Here is a 15994-nt window from a genome sequence, read left to right on the forward strand (position 1 = left end):
CCTTTCAAAATATGTGCTGTCATACGACTTTTAATGTCTTTCCACTTTCTCTTTTTCTGAAGATCCTTTCTTTCAAATTATTCCTCCAATTACTCCCCCTCTTGTCTTTTCTTTCTTGCTTTGCCACCAATTGGCCGTGAGCTTGTTTTCACTTATCTGCCTTATTAAACCACTTTCACCACCTCTGTTGACAATCCGTAGATAGTCCTTTCATATTCCACATTTAACCGACATAGACAAATAGGCAGCCAATCAGATTTGTCTTTACAGGATAAAAAACATTCTCTTTGTTTATGAGGAGAAATTCTTTCGCAGCCTTAATGTGGAGATGCTTTGCCTGTACCAGCCCCCACCTCCAACTCATAAGAGCTAATCGCGCCCTCTGTGCAAAGCTGCTATATACTGCCTGAACAGAATGTGGAGAAGACATTAATCACATGCTCGGGGATGTTCCTAAACTGTTCTGATGCATGTACAAAAGGAATGGAAAGATACTGAGACAAGGAAGTACGTGGAAGGAGACGAGAGAGTGGGGGGAGAAAGAGAGAGAGAGAGAGAGAGAGAGAGAGAGGGGGGGGGGAGAGAGGGAGAGAGAGGGAGAGAGAGAGAGGGATGGGGGATAGAGCAAGAAAGAAAGAGCTCTTCCCGGTGCTAGTAATTAATCAGTACAGTAGCCGTATGCTGCCAGCCTGCACAATCATAATTAATTACACACAAGAGCGCACTTGGAGCAGGATGAGGACGGTGGAGAGAGGAGAGCAGGAGGGGAGGTGAAATGAAGTGATTCTGTTCACACCGAGGGATTCCAACACAGAGGACTAAAAGTGATATACTGAATATCCAGATGTTCTAGCTTCAATATTCAACCAATTATTACCCCCACCAAGCTTATTTTGTAAGCAAGAGTACACAGAAACAACTGGTGGAAATAAGTGGTATGGGGCCAGGATTGTTCTTGTTGCTTTCTTTAACATTACGACATTGGGTGTCTTTCAACATCTTCTTTGGGAATAATTAAAAGATCTAGATGAAAGAAAATCAGGCACATTTAGGGAACTGATGTCTATGAGTGAAGCTTGATTCAATTTAATGGGACTGGAAGATGTTTGTGCTCCCCTCTAGTAATGATAAGTAAATAGGTTTGAGATTTTCTTTTATTTTATCTTAGGAGTAACTTACACCTGCGTAAATTTGGAGTGATCAACACTGACACAGCACGGGGAACCGTATTCTGACCTTACTCCCCACAATGCAGTTCAGTTGCATGCCTTTATCAGACCCTGTCTGCATGCTTTCTGTATGACACGCAGGTTTTCCTTTTAAATATTTTTTTCAGATTGAGACCCGATGATGTCATCAGGGTATTTCTTCACAGAGCCCCTCGATAGCCATAGATAACATCATTTAAATTAATTCAACTGAAAATTATCAATTTAGTTCCATATCCATAGACTCATCATTAACCTCAACAATACAACTTCTAACCTCATAACTCAAGCTCATGTGGTTTTAAACAATTTTTAAAAACAAATTGTATTCATGGTTGCAGCATGTTAAAGGAATAGGCCCAGTCGATGACACAATATTTAATGATTTATCAAAACTACCATTAACAAATAACAGATAACGATTGAGAAATATTGTGCTTTCCTCAAACTGTGTGGACAAATTCTATGTTTCAGAAAGCGTTTCTCTGTAAGGATTAGAATGAGGCTTTAAGGATATCTTATCCATCTCTAACCCTTTGGATCGAAGCATCTCATCCCTCTAGTCCGCTGTTTGTAACAAACAGTAAAGAACCTGTACTAGTAACTGCTCATTTAAAAATAAACATTGAACTTCTTTCAGGCCCTGACTAGCTTGACCGAACATTCTCACAAGAGAGCAACACAATAAAAAACTCACATAACTCAAAGCAGCTCAGTCGATGTCCTACAAAGCCACACAATGTCGTGGGAAATGGATTTTCCTCCGGAGGAGCTGGTCTAATGTGTGGCGGCGCTTCACAAGCTTGTTAGCAAAGAAAAGGTGGCCACGGATGAACTTTTAACTGCAACACATTCTCCAAGAAGTTTTGCTGTAGCACTCATCTCAAAGTTTGCAATACATGTACTAGCTGGGGGGGAGATTATGAAGTAATACTTTCTATGCCTTTGAAGCTAAGTTCAACATACACAGTGTTGATAATTCACATCTGCTGGGCAAACACATCAACTGTAGTGCAGTCAGGAGAGGCACCGTTAGAGAAACTGAGATGCTGTAGGTCATGATGTGCACTATGTACATTTTTATTTGATTTTAAACCAATGTGAATGTAACTTCAATCACAAGAAAACTATCTAGCTCACAGTGATCTATGTGTTTTTGCTGACAGGGCCAGAAAAACCCATAGGAATGACCTGGTTTACTGGTTTGCATTAATTGGTCATAAAATGGGATGTGATCTTGAACTAAGTCACAATCACAGACAAACAATGAGCTATTATCGTGCGTCTCTTCATTCAATAAAACATTTTAAATGCTGGTGGAAAAGTTAATGATCACATGACTGATCGAACCTCCTTTTGCATAAAAAAAAAACTGGAACTTATCACTTATTTTAGCTGTGGATCAGTAATGCAACTGATTCAGGAGAAATTCTGAAACGTTGCATTACTATATTATATGAGATTAATCTGTGGTAAATTTACTTCCTAGCCTTGTAAGATAATTTGAGTAAGTTAGGAATTCATGGTGGCTCCATCACTGTTGTGGTACTCAGGACTCGTGACTCAACCTGGATTTTTGTGCTTCATAAAAGGCCTTAATAATTTGGCGAAAGATATGAAAGTTGCATTAACACTGTGACATTATAACATTTTATGCAAAGGCTGGAATGTGTATTCACTATGGTTTTTTTCCATCTCTTTATTTACGAGTGTGGTCTATCAGTGTGATAGCAGGACTTAATGATTTCACGTTTAGGATGCGTAATGCTTTCACTCAAAACCCTGTGGTCACACTCAAATAAGCTCTGCATGTTCTTAGATTCGCTCAGCGAGAGCTTGCACTCAATGTTTTGTTGATTGGACAGATTTCTTGCGCTCTGGCCTCAGCTCTCCTCCTCCAGCTTACGCTGCTTCTCTGTGCGCATGTGAAACGTCTGCTCTCACATTTTTCTCCACTGCTCTTTTGATTGCTGTTTGAGTGCGAGTGCTGGGTGTTGAGTGAAAGAATGACAAAAAAGTTCTGCCCTCAAACTGAAAAACCATGCTCTTACATAAAGAGAGGGAAATACCTCATAGTTCACCAGCTTGCAAGCAGATTCACGTTCACACCGTCACTGACAGTTAATGCTATGATGCCAAAAGAGGCGGCCTATGCTTCAACCAATTTCACAATAAATTCAAGCCTGACGACTCTGAATCTGGAAGTGGGGACCACTCTGACTCTTCCTTAGAAACTCAGACTTGAACACTGGGGAATCTAAACTTAACTCAGACTCCATCTTTTGTGCCTTGAATAAACTACTGGCTACATCATGATATCGTCTCTTCTGTACTCAACTCAGTGCTGTGCTATCATCTTTTCATGCAGTGCCATCTCTGCTGTGTTTTCTTCCTGAACAATTTAACCTTAGTTTCAACAATCCACAAAACATTTCCCTCATGAGCTCTGTTGGGTTTCAAGGTGATCTTTGACAAACCTCACTTTGTGATGTTACTTTGGTCAGACAGCGATACAGACCCCTTGATGTTCAAATAGTTTGAATATGAACAGTGGTGTTAAATGGCTCCAGTGATTTGTTTCAGCTGTAACTCTACACTTCCTTTGTACTTCATTACATTCAGTCATGCGGCCACCGGCTTGTTCAGAGAGTAGCCAAAGCACTGAGTTATCTCCATTTATAGACACTCAATCCAGCTGTGAGTGATGATTATCTACATGCTTTCATATTACTCTGCAACCCTCTTCCAGCTTTATGCAAATACACATTTCAGCAAGTCCTATGAGATCGCATTTTTGTGAAGCATGATGTTAACTTCAGCAGATGCATCTGGTGAATATAAACTCTGAACATTTGACTTCTTTTAAAAGTCAAAGAAAAATGCAACATTAATCTTTCATTGGTTTGCTAACAGTTGTCTCCAGTTAACTTTTGAGGATGTCATTAACTTGGAGGTTCTCACAGTTTAAAAATTCAGGTGTGCATAAATTCAGTTCATCTCAAAGGACTCAACTTCTTTTTTCTTGCCACTGTATCTTTTTTTTTTTTAATTGTATTTTTATTTATTCTAATTTTTAACAATTGGTTGCATCACTTCAATGTATAATCAGAACATTAACATATTGGATTAAACAATTTTAAATGGGAGTCAGACTTCTCAGTTATTTTGAAATTGGTTAGAATAACACATAGGCATCAATAATTTAAAAATAAAAAGCAAACATTTATTTGTTAGTTGTCAAAGATTGCATGTTAGTTAGATGTAGGTTTTTCTCAATGAGATAATCTCATCTAGAACAACTGTAGATAAAATAGATAGTGAGATTACGAGATGAATGGGTCATATAGAGAGTACAACAGTGGCAACTATTAATTAGATGTAAACTACCGTGCAAACTTTGTAGGGAGCTTTAGTTGATACGTTTCATATTCGTCATGAACTGGCAACAGGGAGGTGCAGCAGGACAATCACACCAAACATAGCGCCTGTTATAAAGAACTATCTTCAGGGACAGGAAAAACAAAGAGTCCTTCAACAGATGGTCTGGCCCCCACAGAGCCCTGATCTGATCATGGAGTCAGTCTAGCATTTAATGAAGAGTAGGAAGCAACTGAGGCAACAACAACAAAATGCCTGCCCAAGACTATCTCTGAGATTTGGAGTTATTAAGCCACACTAAATACTGGTTTTACTGCACTTTGTATGAAGTTAAGATACATTAAAAAACTATTCATGGCGAAGCAGCCTCATTTAATTGTTCCTGCTTAAATATTTGCCAAGTAAAGGTTAAAAATAAGGTAAGGCATGAGGATCCTTTTTTTATATTTCGTCAATATTTCCCATATTACCAATACTGACTTCTTCTTTTTAAGATCTGACTGTGGGGGACCCCTCGCAGAGTAGTTTCCATCACAGCAGAAGTCACTGTCCAGCCACACACAACAGCACTCGCAAGTATCAGGTTAAACCTTCCAAACACTCACCCTCTTCTCATCTGTGACAATGTAGTTGCGGCCGTGCCTCTTGGTCAGATGGGGTGCCAGGACATCAAAGCGCCTGCGGAACTCAGAGAACACCATGTGGTCTGGGTACCCTAGAGACAGTCATGGAGCAGAAAAGAGATTAGAGCATAAAAAGAAGAAGAAAAAAAAACACCAAGGTTAGAAGAGAGTAACCTGTGTGGCAAAGGTCAACTTTTATTTTCAGATGAAAAACTGCCCAAATTTAAAAAGCTACTTCAACAGAGCAAAGAGGCAAAGTGAGGAAGGTTTGACAGGTTGAAATGTTGGAGGTCACAAGGGTTTCTCAAGCTTTTAGAGAGGTAAGAACAGTAACAAAGCCGATGGGAAGAGATTTCTATTGAGGGACAAAGCATTAAAGGACCTAAATAACCTTTGAATGAAGGCAGAAAATAATTGGATAGCAAGCTGTTAAGGTTATTGGGGCCCTGTCAAATTCTGTATCCCTGGAAGTTAATTTCATCACTGGCTTAAAAATCATTTGGGCATGAAAAGAAGAAAGTGTATGTTCATACTGACATCATCAGACAGACAAATGAATCATGGAAAAGTTTGAAAGCAGGTTTAACTTGGAGGAACTGGAACATTTGAAATAGTAACTTTTGTATCAGACCGAATAGCTAAGATCAAGAAATACACGGGCAAAGGCTGGATGATTAAGAGGAGTAAATAATGATTCATTCAATAATCAAGGTCAGAGGAGTCAGAGAAGGTGATGATTTGTTCAATCATGATTTGGGTTGAAGCTGTGGTTAATCAATAAAAAATATTACACAACACTCATGTGGTGACTAGTTGCTTTTATCAAATATTAATTTTTAGAACATAAAGAGGTGCATCCGATCTTTGATAGCAGCAGTTAAACTTCAAATTGTTAAGGTTTTCTGGACTCAATAAAAATGAATATGGTCAGACACTGTTGATATGGCTTATGATATGGCAAGCAGGCAGCAGATACAAACTGAATAAAATAGGGTCAAGTATTGACCCTTGTGGAACTCCACATTCCAAGAGTCACAGAGCAGTATACTTCAGAAAATAATCACTATTGTAACACAAGGAAGACCATCCTTATATAAGTTACCAATAAAGAGATAAAGTTCTCCTCCTCACCTTGCCTATAGATGCGCAGTGCATCCAGCAGCTTTGACCCTCGGAGTTGAGCTCTCAGGAGGCCGACGTCCAGAGTCATAAGGCCCGAGTCAGGGCTCTCACCGTGTGTCACACGAGGCTCACCTCCTCCTCCCACTGCCTCTGCTTTGGGCAGCAGGCAGTGGACAAAGTGAACCCTGGAGCGACGAACCATGTCAATCAGAGCGTCCTAAAAGCAGAAAGGACATGACTGTGACATCAGCGTCTGCTTGCTGTCAGTAAGTGAAACTACTGATTAGATTTCAAGTAATGTTTAAGATGGGTAGAGAAGTAAACTGGGAATTACATGATGCCAACAAGCTCTATGTGAGGAAAATGGAAAGCAGTGTTGTTTGTACTGGTCAACACCTTTGTGAGAGGAGTTGTGTTTAGAAGACATGCAGAGAAAAGAAACAATAGTGTGTGTGTGTGTGTGGGGGGGGGGTTTTAAAGCACAGGTGCTTTAAAAATCGCAACTAAGGTGCCCTTAGAGGAACACAAAATCTCTTTAAATGCTTTAAATTTATTAATATAGTGTATTATGCTTTAAGTATGTGGATGCCTTTATGAAACAATAACATGGATGTGTATTGAATGCTTACACATTATTTTGGTATAACAGAAAAGGAGGCAATACTTGAATCTTTTTTTAAACAAAATCTCAAAACCTCCTCACAGATGATTTCAGGAGCTGAAACTGTGAACTAGGTTGGGTTTGAAAGAAGAAATAATAAGATAAGAAGTCTGAGAACTGGATGAGCAAAAGATCCTTTCATCTGCTTACCACTTGGAGTTTGACCTGGATACACAGGCTCTTCTTCTTGACAGCAGCCACACCTGTGGTGAAGGTTTTCCTCATGCTGGTGGCCCGTCGCAGGGCGAGCTGAGAGCTGCCTTCCAGACCAGCGATGGAGCCCGACAACACGGTGGCCCCGCTGGCCCGGCCCATAAACAGCCCACTGATATTCTTCCTGTGGTGGCAGGAGGATGAATAGTCTTTATACTCACAGCTGCACTCATTTTCATACCCATCAAACTAGGTAGAAAGGACTTTTGCTTTCTGACATTACCATGCTGGCAACAACTGCCTGACTGTTTGGAATAATATGGAATTTGCAGCTTCAGAATTTCAGTAAAAGATTGATTCCGAGATACCAACTGAAATCAGCTAAATAACAGATGACCAGTTGCTTGGCGAAATATGAGGAATATTCTACATGCAATTTACACACATGGAATCTATTTTGATAGTAATGGGTACTTGTGGTAATTTTCTCTTTTAGTCCATTGTCTAAACCTGCCTGGACTGATCTCTTAGAGTTAATGCTCTGGAGCTATTACCGAATTATCCTTTATTATTAGTGAGTCCTTTATATCTATTCTATTATTATTGAAAGTATCATGTGTCCCAATAGCACCAAACTCGTCACTGCACTTCCCTGGGACATTAACAAGACAGACAGACATTTGTGGAAGTACTTACTAGAAAAGGCTATAATCAAACTATAATTTGATTATAGGAACTGACGATTGAGACGAAAAACCTTTTCTTACATCATCCCGGCAAAATCAGCAGCCTGGACTGTTGACTCAAAGCAAGTTCAGGCTCCAGCAATAAATCAAGGGTCATCGAACCTGATGTGGTCTCTGCTGTTGTAGACCATCCACCTCAAGGTTGGACGTGTTGTTCATTCTAAGCTATGCTTTTGAACCGCTCCTGATTTATCACTAAGCTTTTCAGTCCACAGGAAATGTCATTACTCTCGCCTGTCAGTTTGTGTGATTTCCACCCTCATATTTTGTAATGAAGGTTGATATGTTGACAGGGATTCAATGTTGTAGGCGGGGCCCAGGAAAGTCATCTGGTGCAGACAAAAAGTTTTGTTTTTCTCTTTAAGTTAAGATCAGCCAAGTAACTGGTCAAAACAAACAAAAAGCGACACCGCAGACTGGAAACAGTTTGACACAGCACTGTTTACTTATCACCACAAACAAGGCTCTAATAAACTGAAAGCTCTGTGTGTAAGACTGTGTTACACATACTTCTGGGAGTCCTGTAGCAGTGTGGCAGCGTTTTGGGCAGCAGGGTTGTGCTTGGCATGGCTCAACCAACCCTGAGCATTGTACTCCACCCAGTTCGTCCCGTGGCTATGACCAAGCAGAAAGAGGTGGGGCTTCTCTCCTCGCAGCAGCAGACTAGCTCCTGCAGCACACAGAGAAGATTTTAAAAACTCCCTCCAGTGACATCAGGAACATTGCTGTTTGTTATTCCTGTCACTCTCCAGTAAACCGCCGATGATGGGCTGAGCACTCACCTTTGTTTTCTCCCTGTGCAGAGCCGTAGTAGCTGAACAGTCTCTCCAGCATCGTTTCCTCTGAACCTCCAGGCTGAACAGCCTCCTCCTCCATCAGCCACAGAAGTCCCCGAGCCTCGTCCTTCCTGGCCAAGGTGCGAACCTGTGATGGATGTGGACAGTCACTAAGGTCACCAATTTATTCTTTTACTATCACTTTAACCTTTATGGGACATGTTTATTCAAAACATAAATAACATGCACCTTTCACATTCGGCCCATACAGTAAGAGCCTGACCAGCTATAGCGTGACATCTTTCCAGACTCATGTAGCCCTGATGTTTTAGAGCTGATTAGGCTGATACAGGTTATTCTGGTCTTAGATATAGTTTTTGGGATATGCAATTTCACTCAAAGCTGTAATGCCTAATTTTGTCAGAGGAAATATGTTTGTGCATGATAAAGTCCTCTGACAGCATGTTATGGAGGTTTTCTACTCACAACATGATTGCCTACACCTGAAGTGAGTAATTGTTGTAGGTGCTGGGGAAGTCAGTCAGTCAAAGCTGCAGCAAATTCAAAACTCTTCATAATTGTAACTGTGGACAAAACCCGGATCAGGATTGGACAAATATTAACGGATCTGATTAGTTATTCCCCAAAGTCAAATCTTTCTGATGTGATAAAGAGAAACTCCAGTTTTTCCAAAAGCTTTTCTGTGTCGAAGGTGGTTATGATGTGTGGTGATAACTAATAGTGTGCTGCATTAGATAACTTCTGAGTGAGTGTCTTCCTTTGATTAAATGGATGACTTATGGATGTGGTGACTTTTTCTATTGTGTGGACAAGGGCGTCACTGATGAATTTTATATCAATGTTGATGAGAGAATCAAACAAGGACTCTGTGGAAAGATTGGCTTTAAAAGGACATATATAACTCAGCAGGGGAACTACCAGGTCCTGGGGATTTGTTTCAGGCGTTAGGTTGAGAGTATCAGGAAAGATCTTCCTGTGTTAGTGGTGAGTCTATATTGGCTTGTTAGTCGCTGAGCTGTGGTAAATCAATACTGCTAAGAACTGAGTTGATGTCTTCCTCCCTTGGGTAATTTTCTGGCATAGAAACATTGGGAAATTTGTATTTATCTCTTCATGTGAGTGTGTTGGTGTCCCTGCTGAGTTCTTATGATTGAGATTGTTGTTCCTTTTTTTTTGTAAATACCAGATGTATTGTTGTAGGGGAAGTTCCTTATTGGATATGGAATTGTTTCATTATTTTTGATTTCATGTGGTTGAAATTTATATTTTCCTCTTCTTTCTTGTTGTTTACAGAGGATGAAATAATCTTTTCTCTTTTTACAGTTTTTCCGAGCTGGTGATGACTGTGGGGAGTCATTTGTATCCAGGAAGGATGCCCACTTGCTTCTATTGGAAGTGCCAAAATCTGGGCTCTTAAAAATGGATGTGTTAAAGCGCCATCTGGTGACACTGTGGATTTATACATGCTAAATCTACTCCGTGTGTAACGGGGCCATGATCGCTAACAGTGGATCGCTGAATAGAAAATACTTGGTATGATGTAATTTCTGTGAGGAAGTCATCAACGCATGAATATGAATGGTGCTCCAGGGAGAAGAGTGAACACATTCTGTGCAGAAACCTCTTTTTTGTCTTTCTTTTTTATCTTATAAAAACATGTTTATCTTACTCACTTTATTTAACACCAGGCAGATTTAAATAAATGGACAAAAACTGGCAAATAACGAACCACAGCCAAGGATTCTAACTTTATATCCTCAATAACTTTCCTCGTTATGCCTCTAACATTGTTATTCGCACAACAAGTCACCACATCAGAGCTGAGTTGAGTCGACACACTCACACAGGCTCACAGTAATTGGCCTGAGCTGAAATATTTGCAGTAAGCAGCCGTCAACAGCGGTGCATTGATATTTCAACACTTCTTTCTTTACTGATCGATGAAAAAGTCATTTCATGAGCAACTATTCTACTGGAAGAATGCAAAATAAAGATCGTGCAGAAAAGGCATAACTGTCTCATGAATTATCTTGGAAGAATGCCTGCCATGGTTTTTTTCTTACTACTTTCAATAAGTTCCAAATCAGCACCTGAAGTTAATTTGACACAAGTTCCCCACTTCTCTTTTGTTGGGTGCTTAGTAGCTGAGAATAAACTCGGGGTGAAGTTACTTTTAACTGAATTTGCAATGGCTGATTTGTTTCTAATATATTATTTAGATCAGGTCCAATTATCATCTTGTTTAATTCAAACCAGGACTCCGATCTCTATTCCTACCTCAGACAAAGACGTTGCAGTTTCACCCCGGTCCTTTTATTTGTTAGTTGGCTAGGTTAGGACAATATTACTGTACAGATTACAACAAAACCAGATGGAGGGATGCAGTATAGGTCAGGTTTAACACTGTGAGATACGGTGTGTTTGGACATTTTCAGTATTTATCCAGGGAATAATTCATGGATCTTGATGAAAGATATAATTAAGATCCATATAAAGGGGACTAATATCTACAAATTGCATTGGGTGCATCTTGGTTGCACTGTTGCTCTACTGAGTGCTATTCTAGTTGAAATTATAGTCAGGCAGGTTTATAGTGGCTTTGACTTTGACATCTCCAAACTTTAGGATCCAGGATGATTATTAATACGTCAAGAGACAGATAAACACATATTTTACAGAAAAGACTATATACAGTTCTGTATATTATTTGATAGCTTTAAATGAGTATGAGTCCTGGAGGATAGATCCAGACGATCTGCTCCAGAAGATGCATCCTGCTCATTTATTCTTCATAAAAACTTCAGCACAGTTAGTCTTATAACCAAGTGGATTAAACATTGCTTGAAATATGATAACACCTCCTGTAAAAACTCAATCTGATCCCTGAAAAATGTTGAGGTCTTTAGCGAAGAGTAAATGTAATAATCTTGCAATAAAACCACCAAACTGATAAATGATCAGTGGATGGTTGGAAATAGCCCTTCGGCGAGCCCTGACACCGCCTCATAAACTGCAGATTAATGCCACAACTGCTGCTCTTCTTGTCAACACAAATATCGGAATCTTGCTCCGTGGCTTCCTCTGCTGTGATTTGTACCGTGTGATACTTTAAACTGCGTGCTTGGCCGAGATCCGACTTTCTAAATAAAGAAGAGAGACCTCGGCACCGTTTGATTAGATTGAAAGTTAACTGACTCACTGTGTCTTTTAGTCGAGAAGAGATGTGCTGCTGAAACTGGCCATCACTATGTTTTTTTATTATTTTTCCAGAGTTTACTCTCAATAAGCTCGTTTATAAGTTTGATCAGTATCATTTATTCTCAAGCAAATTATAGTGTGATTGCATTTTCAAGGATATTTTTGGTTAGTCAGAAGGTCTCAATCCAATTTTAAAAGTCGTCCATGTGAACATTTCTGAAAATGGAAGCACTATCCCCTTAGGCCATGTTTAGATTTAGTCACAAAAACTAGTATTACTACTTTTGGTTAGGTTTAGGGAATCTAATTAGTGCCAAACACAAAGTAAAGCTGAAAATTACCCTGAATGTCTGCTGTTTTCTCTAAGGGTAAAGATTTAATTTGACTAAATGTTTTGGGTTGTAAACAACCAATATTCGGCTGATAAATAGGAATAACACTCAGCTGGGACAAGCAAGAGAAAGTAATGCAAATTAGATCATCGCTTTAGAGAATTTAGGGCTTGTTAAAAAGCTTATTTAGGTCATCGCCTTCAAATATCAAATCAATCCGTGTTGTAGACTAACTGATTTAGAATGAAAATGTTTTGTCATGCATGAAGCCTACGGTTAAATCATCCGAAACCATTTTGAAATTGACCAAAGTAACAATGACCATTGAAAGTCTCTCTACTTCTTTTTCAGTAAAATGTATTCTTTCCTATCAATTTTAGTTCTTACTTTAGGTTTAAGGTTTACTTAATCAAGATTATTTAAATATTATGAAACATCAAGAGATTTCAATTTGATGAACGTCCTTCTTTCCAACATTGATATTTACTGCCTTTCAAATGACTATGTTTTTGATGTGGGTTGTTTGTGGGTTTGTTGGCAAAGCAGCTGAAATATATCAATCCAAATTGGAACATTTGACAGTGTCAGATAATTACAGTACTTGACATATAAAAGGACTCATATTAAAACACAGATTCGGTTTACTGTATTTCAAAATAAACACTGCTCATTTTTTACCAATACATCTCAAATAAATGCAACTTACCTCTGCTCAATGCATCAGTGTCATCTCAAGTCAAATGAGCACAGAGCAGAGGTTTTCTTTCCCGGCTCTCAGATCAGATGGCTTTCGTGCTCAGTGATACCAGCTTTGCTAGATTAGCCTTAAGCTACAGTTATTTGCTCTTGCCAGGGGTGATGAATGGGGCTATTTGCTGGCTCTGTCATATTTTGTAGAGCACGTTTACACTACGACCTGATTTGCATTAATGTCTCTCTGACTAAGATTAAAACTCAGGCTCAAACTAACGACCCTTGAGTCTGAACGGGAGCAGCCTCAGTGATTTACCAGACACAAACACAAAGGGAAGATGTGCTGTTGTGACGACCGCTCATTTCTCATGAGGGGCTCCAGGTAGGAGCAGAACACAACAGCATCACATGCACATATGCATGGAACATAGACAGTGCATATGAGGTTTCTTGTGCTTACCAGAGCTTGGGATGAGGCTTGGTCAATAGCTGCTACAGACCGTGAGGTACTGCACTCTATGTCATCTAAAGCAAGTTCTATGTTTTCCTAGATGCGGGAGGGGATAAATGCTCAGGTTAGTGATCTACAGCAAATCAACCAGCAGAAGATGATTCAATCAATAAATCACAAGTGGAGCAGCTATTCACTGCAATTATGGTATTAGCCATTACTAGATTGTAGATTTGGTTGTGTAAGGGTTTGTAATTAGTGCAATGTTTCTATAATATTTCTCATTTGATTACGCATACAAGTATAATTGAGTTAATTGTCTTTGAATAATATGATTCAATTATGGTAAAGTGGAAAGGATGGCGGTTTCCGAGACAAACCTCTGAAAGTGAAAGCGTTTCTGTGTATATTGTATATATGCCGGCCATGGTGTTAATGTGTGTATGTTCTCTCTGGTACACTGGTTAATACTGTGCTCTGTCTGCCACGCAGCACCTCCTTGTATCTCTCTAGCTCCTGGACGAAGGTGCGTTCGTGGAACAGGGTCTGCAGCCTCTCCTGGGTGTAGTTATGACAGAGCTCCTCGAATGTGGCGCCTCGCTGCTGTTGAGCCAGACGCGGATTCTGGAAACCCGGAGTGTCCACGATCAGCAGCGAGCACAGAGAGTGCTGGCTGGACTTCAGAGCTCTGAGGGAGAGAAATGGATCATGATGTAGCTTTGACACTGGAAAGCAGCAGATTGTCTGATTAGAGCCCAAAGATATAAAATGTTTATGTACAACAGAAAGAAAATCACTTCCTGGCTTAACAAATCCTCATTATGAATATCTTCTAAAGACAATCAATATACGACAGGTAGACAGAATAAAAGAATGGTTGTGTGCATGGTACCAGCTTATAAAAATGTCCTAACACCTTTTATGAGACACTTTGTTACACTAATGAATTATTTTTATGCGAAGAAATTGCAGCAGTTTCTTGACCATATCAGAGGTTCTTTAATTAATTTTAATTTAACCATGTTAGTTTCATTGTCTGTCTGGTTTTTATATTTGTGAGTGATTCACTTGTATTTGGGCACTGACTATGTTATCAGTAGAAATTTATAATAATGTTTGGTATAAATTCCTATAGTATATAATATTCAGATGCAGTTATTTGCAAAGGTTTATATTTCGATGATTTTTAAGGTGAACAGAGGAAAAGAAAAAAGCCCCTGCAGTCATTAAAAAACATGAGCCATACATAATGGTAAGTGAGGTTGTGTAGCAGCCAGTGGCACTAGAAGCATTACACTAATGTAAAGTGTGGAAAGTATAGAAAGATAAATGTGAAACCCTCGTGATTAGATCTGACATCTGTGAGTAACACTGTGTGTGCAGGTTTTTCTAAAAGAGCTGCTGCAGAGGCTGTCGAGACAAAGGCGCAGTAAAACGAAATGAACTAGAAAGAAGTGAAGCAGCACATTGATTTCACAGCCTCCGATGTAACAATGCCACAACTAATTGTTGCAAAAGAAATGCATCTGAACAAAAGGTACTCCTGAAAAGAACATTTAAACAACACTGTGAATCTGCAGACTGTGTATGTGTGCCACAGAAGAGGTGCAGAACTGTGCATACTGTTAACTGAGAAGAGAAATATCCTTATTTTGTTTGTTTTACAACATTATAAATGTGGTTTAAAATGGCTGTGACTTATGGATGGAGCACAAACAAGGTGGGGGTAAAGTAATGCGCGCAAAAGTGTTAAATGTGCTTTAACTTTTAAAAAGGAATGAAAGAAACAAATAGAAGCAGTAAAGGGAGTTCAGTGTTAACATTGACAGGAGATGATGTGGCTCTTTAAGTGTCACGTGAAGTGTGGCAGTGGAATTAGCTGATATGCAAACTTGTAGAGGAGGTGGCCATTTGCTTCAAAAGACGTTTGAAAGCTAGAGCTATACAATCATCAAGATTGAGTTGCACGGCTTTCAGAGAGTATTCAGAACCTTTACACAGCTGTTGCTAATGTATTTATAAATGGATATAATTACAATTTCACCCATCAATCTGCACAAAGTAAGCCATAATGGCAAAGTGCAGTAGACAGCAGGGAGTTGAAATGAACACTGGTAAAAGTTGGACTATTAAGGGGGGGAAAAACAGGTAAGAATGAGTGGATAAAAAGGAGGATAGGAAAAAAGAGGGAAAGAACAGAGGGTTGAGGCTAGAACTGAAAAGGAAGTGAAGAAGAGAAAAAGAATATGAAGAGAGTAGTAAGTAGTTATGAATCAGACTTAGGGTCTGAAGCTTTCTCATATCTAATAACTATATAGTAAATACTTCTTCTACTTCCTATAAAATTCAAAGACAAATAAAGTTAAATATTTGAGGTATAATATTGTGAGATCTAACCTGTTTATGAGGGAGATGACAAGAGTGAAGAGCTCAGAGTAGAGTCCTGACGCCATGGCCTCCAAACACTCCAGAGCTGTAACCTTAGAGCCTGAGTGACAGAGGGGGGGTGAAGAGAAGCATTTTAAGAAGCTGTATTCTGCTTCGAAACTGATCTCACTATGATCAGACTCATCTGGAACAAGCTAGTGCTGAGAGACTTTAAAGCAGCCATCCAGGTTATATGTCAACTCTT

General features: G+C 39.4%; 1 protein-coding gene and 1 long non-coding RNA gene across 5 annotated transcripts in view; one reads left to right on the forward strand and one right to left on the reverse strand.

Moving 5' to 3' along the window:
- myo18ab (myosin XVIIIA b) overlaps positions 1-15994 on the reverse strand; it is a 112656-nt gene that overhangs the window by 52728 nt on the left and 43934 nt on the right. For all 4 annotated transcript variants that reach the window (XM_062385156.1, XM_062385157.1, XM_062385154.1 and 1 more), the window contains exons 12-19: positions 15760-15850; positions 13858-14050; positions 13372-13458; positions 8674-8815; positions 8402-8561; positions 7143-7329; positions 6341-6548; positions 5192-5301 (exon numbers count right to left, since the gene is read on the reverse strand). In XM_062385156.1, coding sequence (XP_062241140.1) covers positions 5192-5301; positions 6341-6548; positions 7143-7329; positions 8402-8561; positions 8674-8815; positions 13372-13458; positions 13858-14050; positions 15760-15850 — 1178 coding nt within the window. The remainder of the gene's footprint in view (positions 1-5191; positions 5302-6340; positions 6549-7142; positions 7330-8401; positions 8562-8673; positions 8816-13371; positions 13459-13857; positions 14051-15759; positions 15851-15994) is intronic.
- On the forward strand, positions 6466-12542 carry LOC133951299 (uncharacterized). Its single transcript, XR_009920442.1, has 3 exons — positions 6466-6597; positions 8695-8842; positions 10012-12542. It is a non-coding gene; the product is annotated as an uncharacterized LOC133951299 (long non-coding RNA).

This window comes from Platichthys flesus, chromosome 4 (assembly GCF_949316205.1).
Source record: "Platichthys flesus chromosome 4, fPlaFle2.1, whole genome shotgun sequence".
NCBI lineage: Eukaryota > Metazoa > Chordata > Actinopteri > Pleuronectiformes > Pleuronectidae > Platichthys > Platichthys flesus.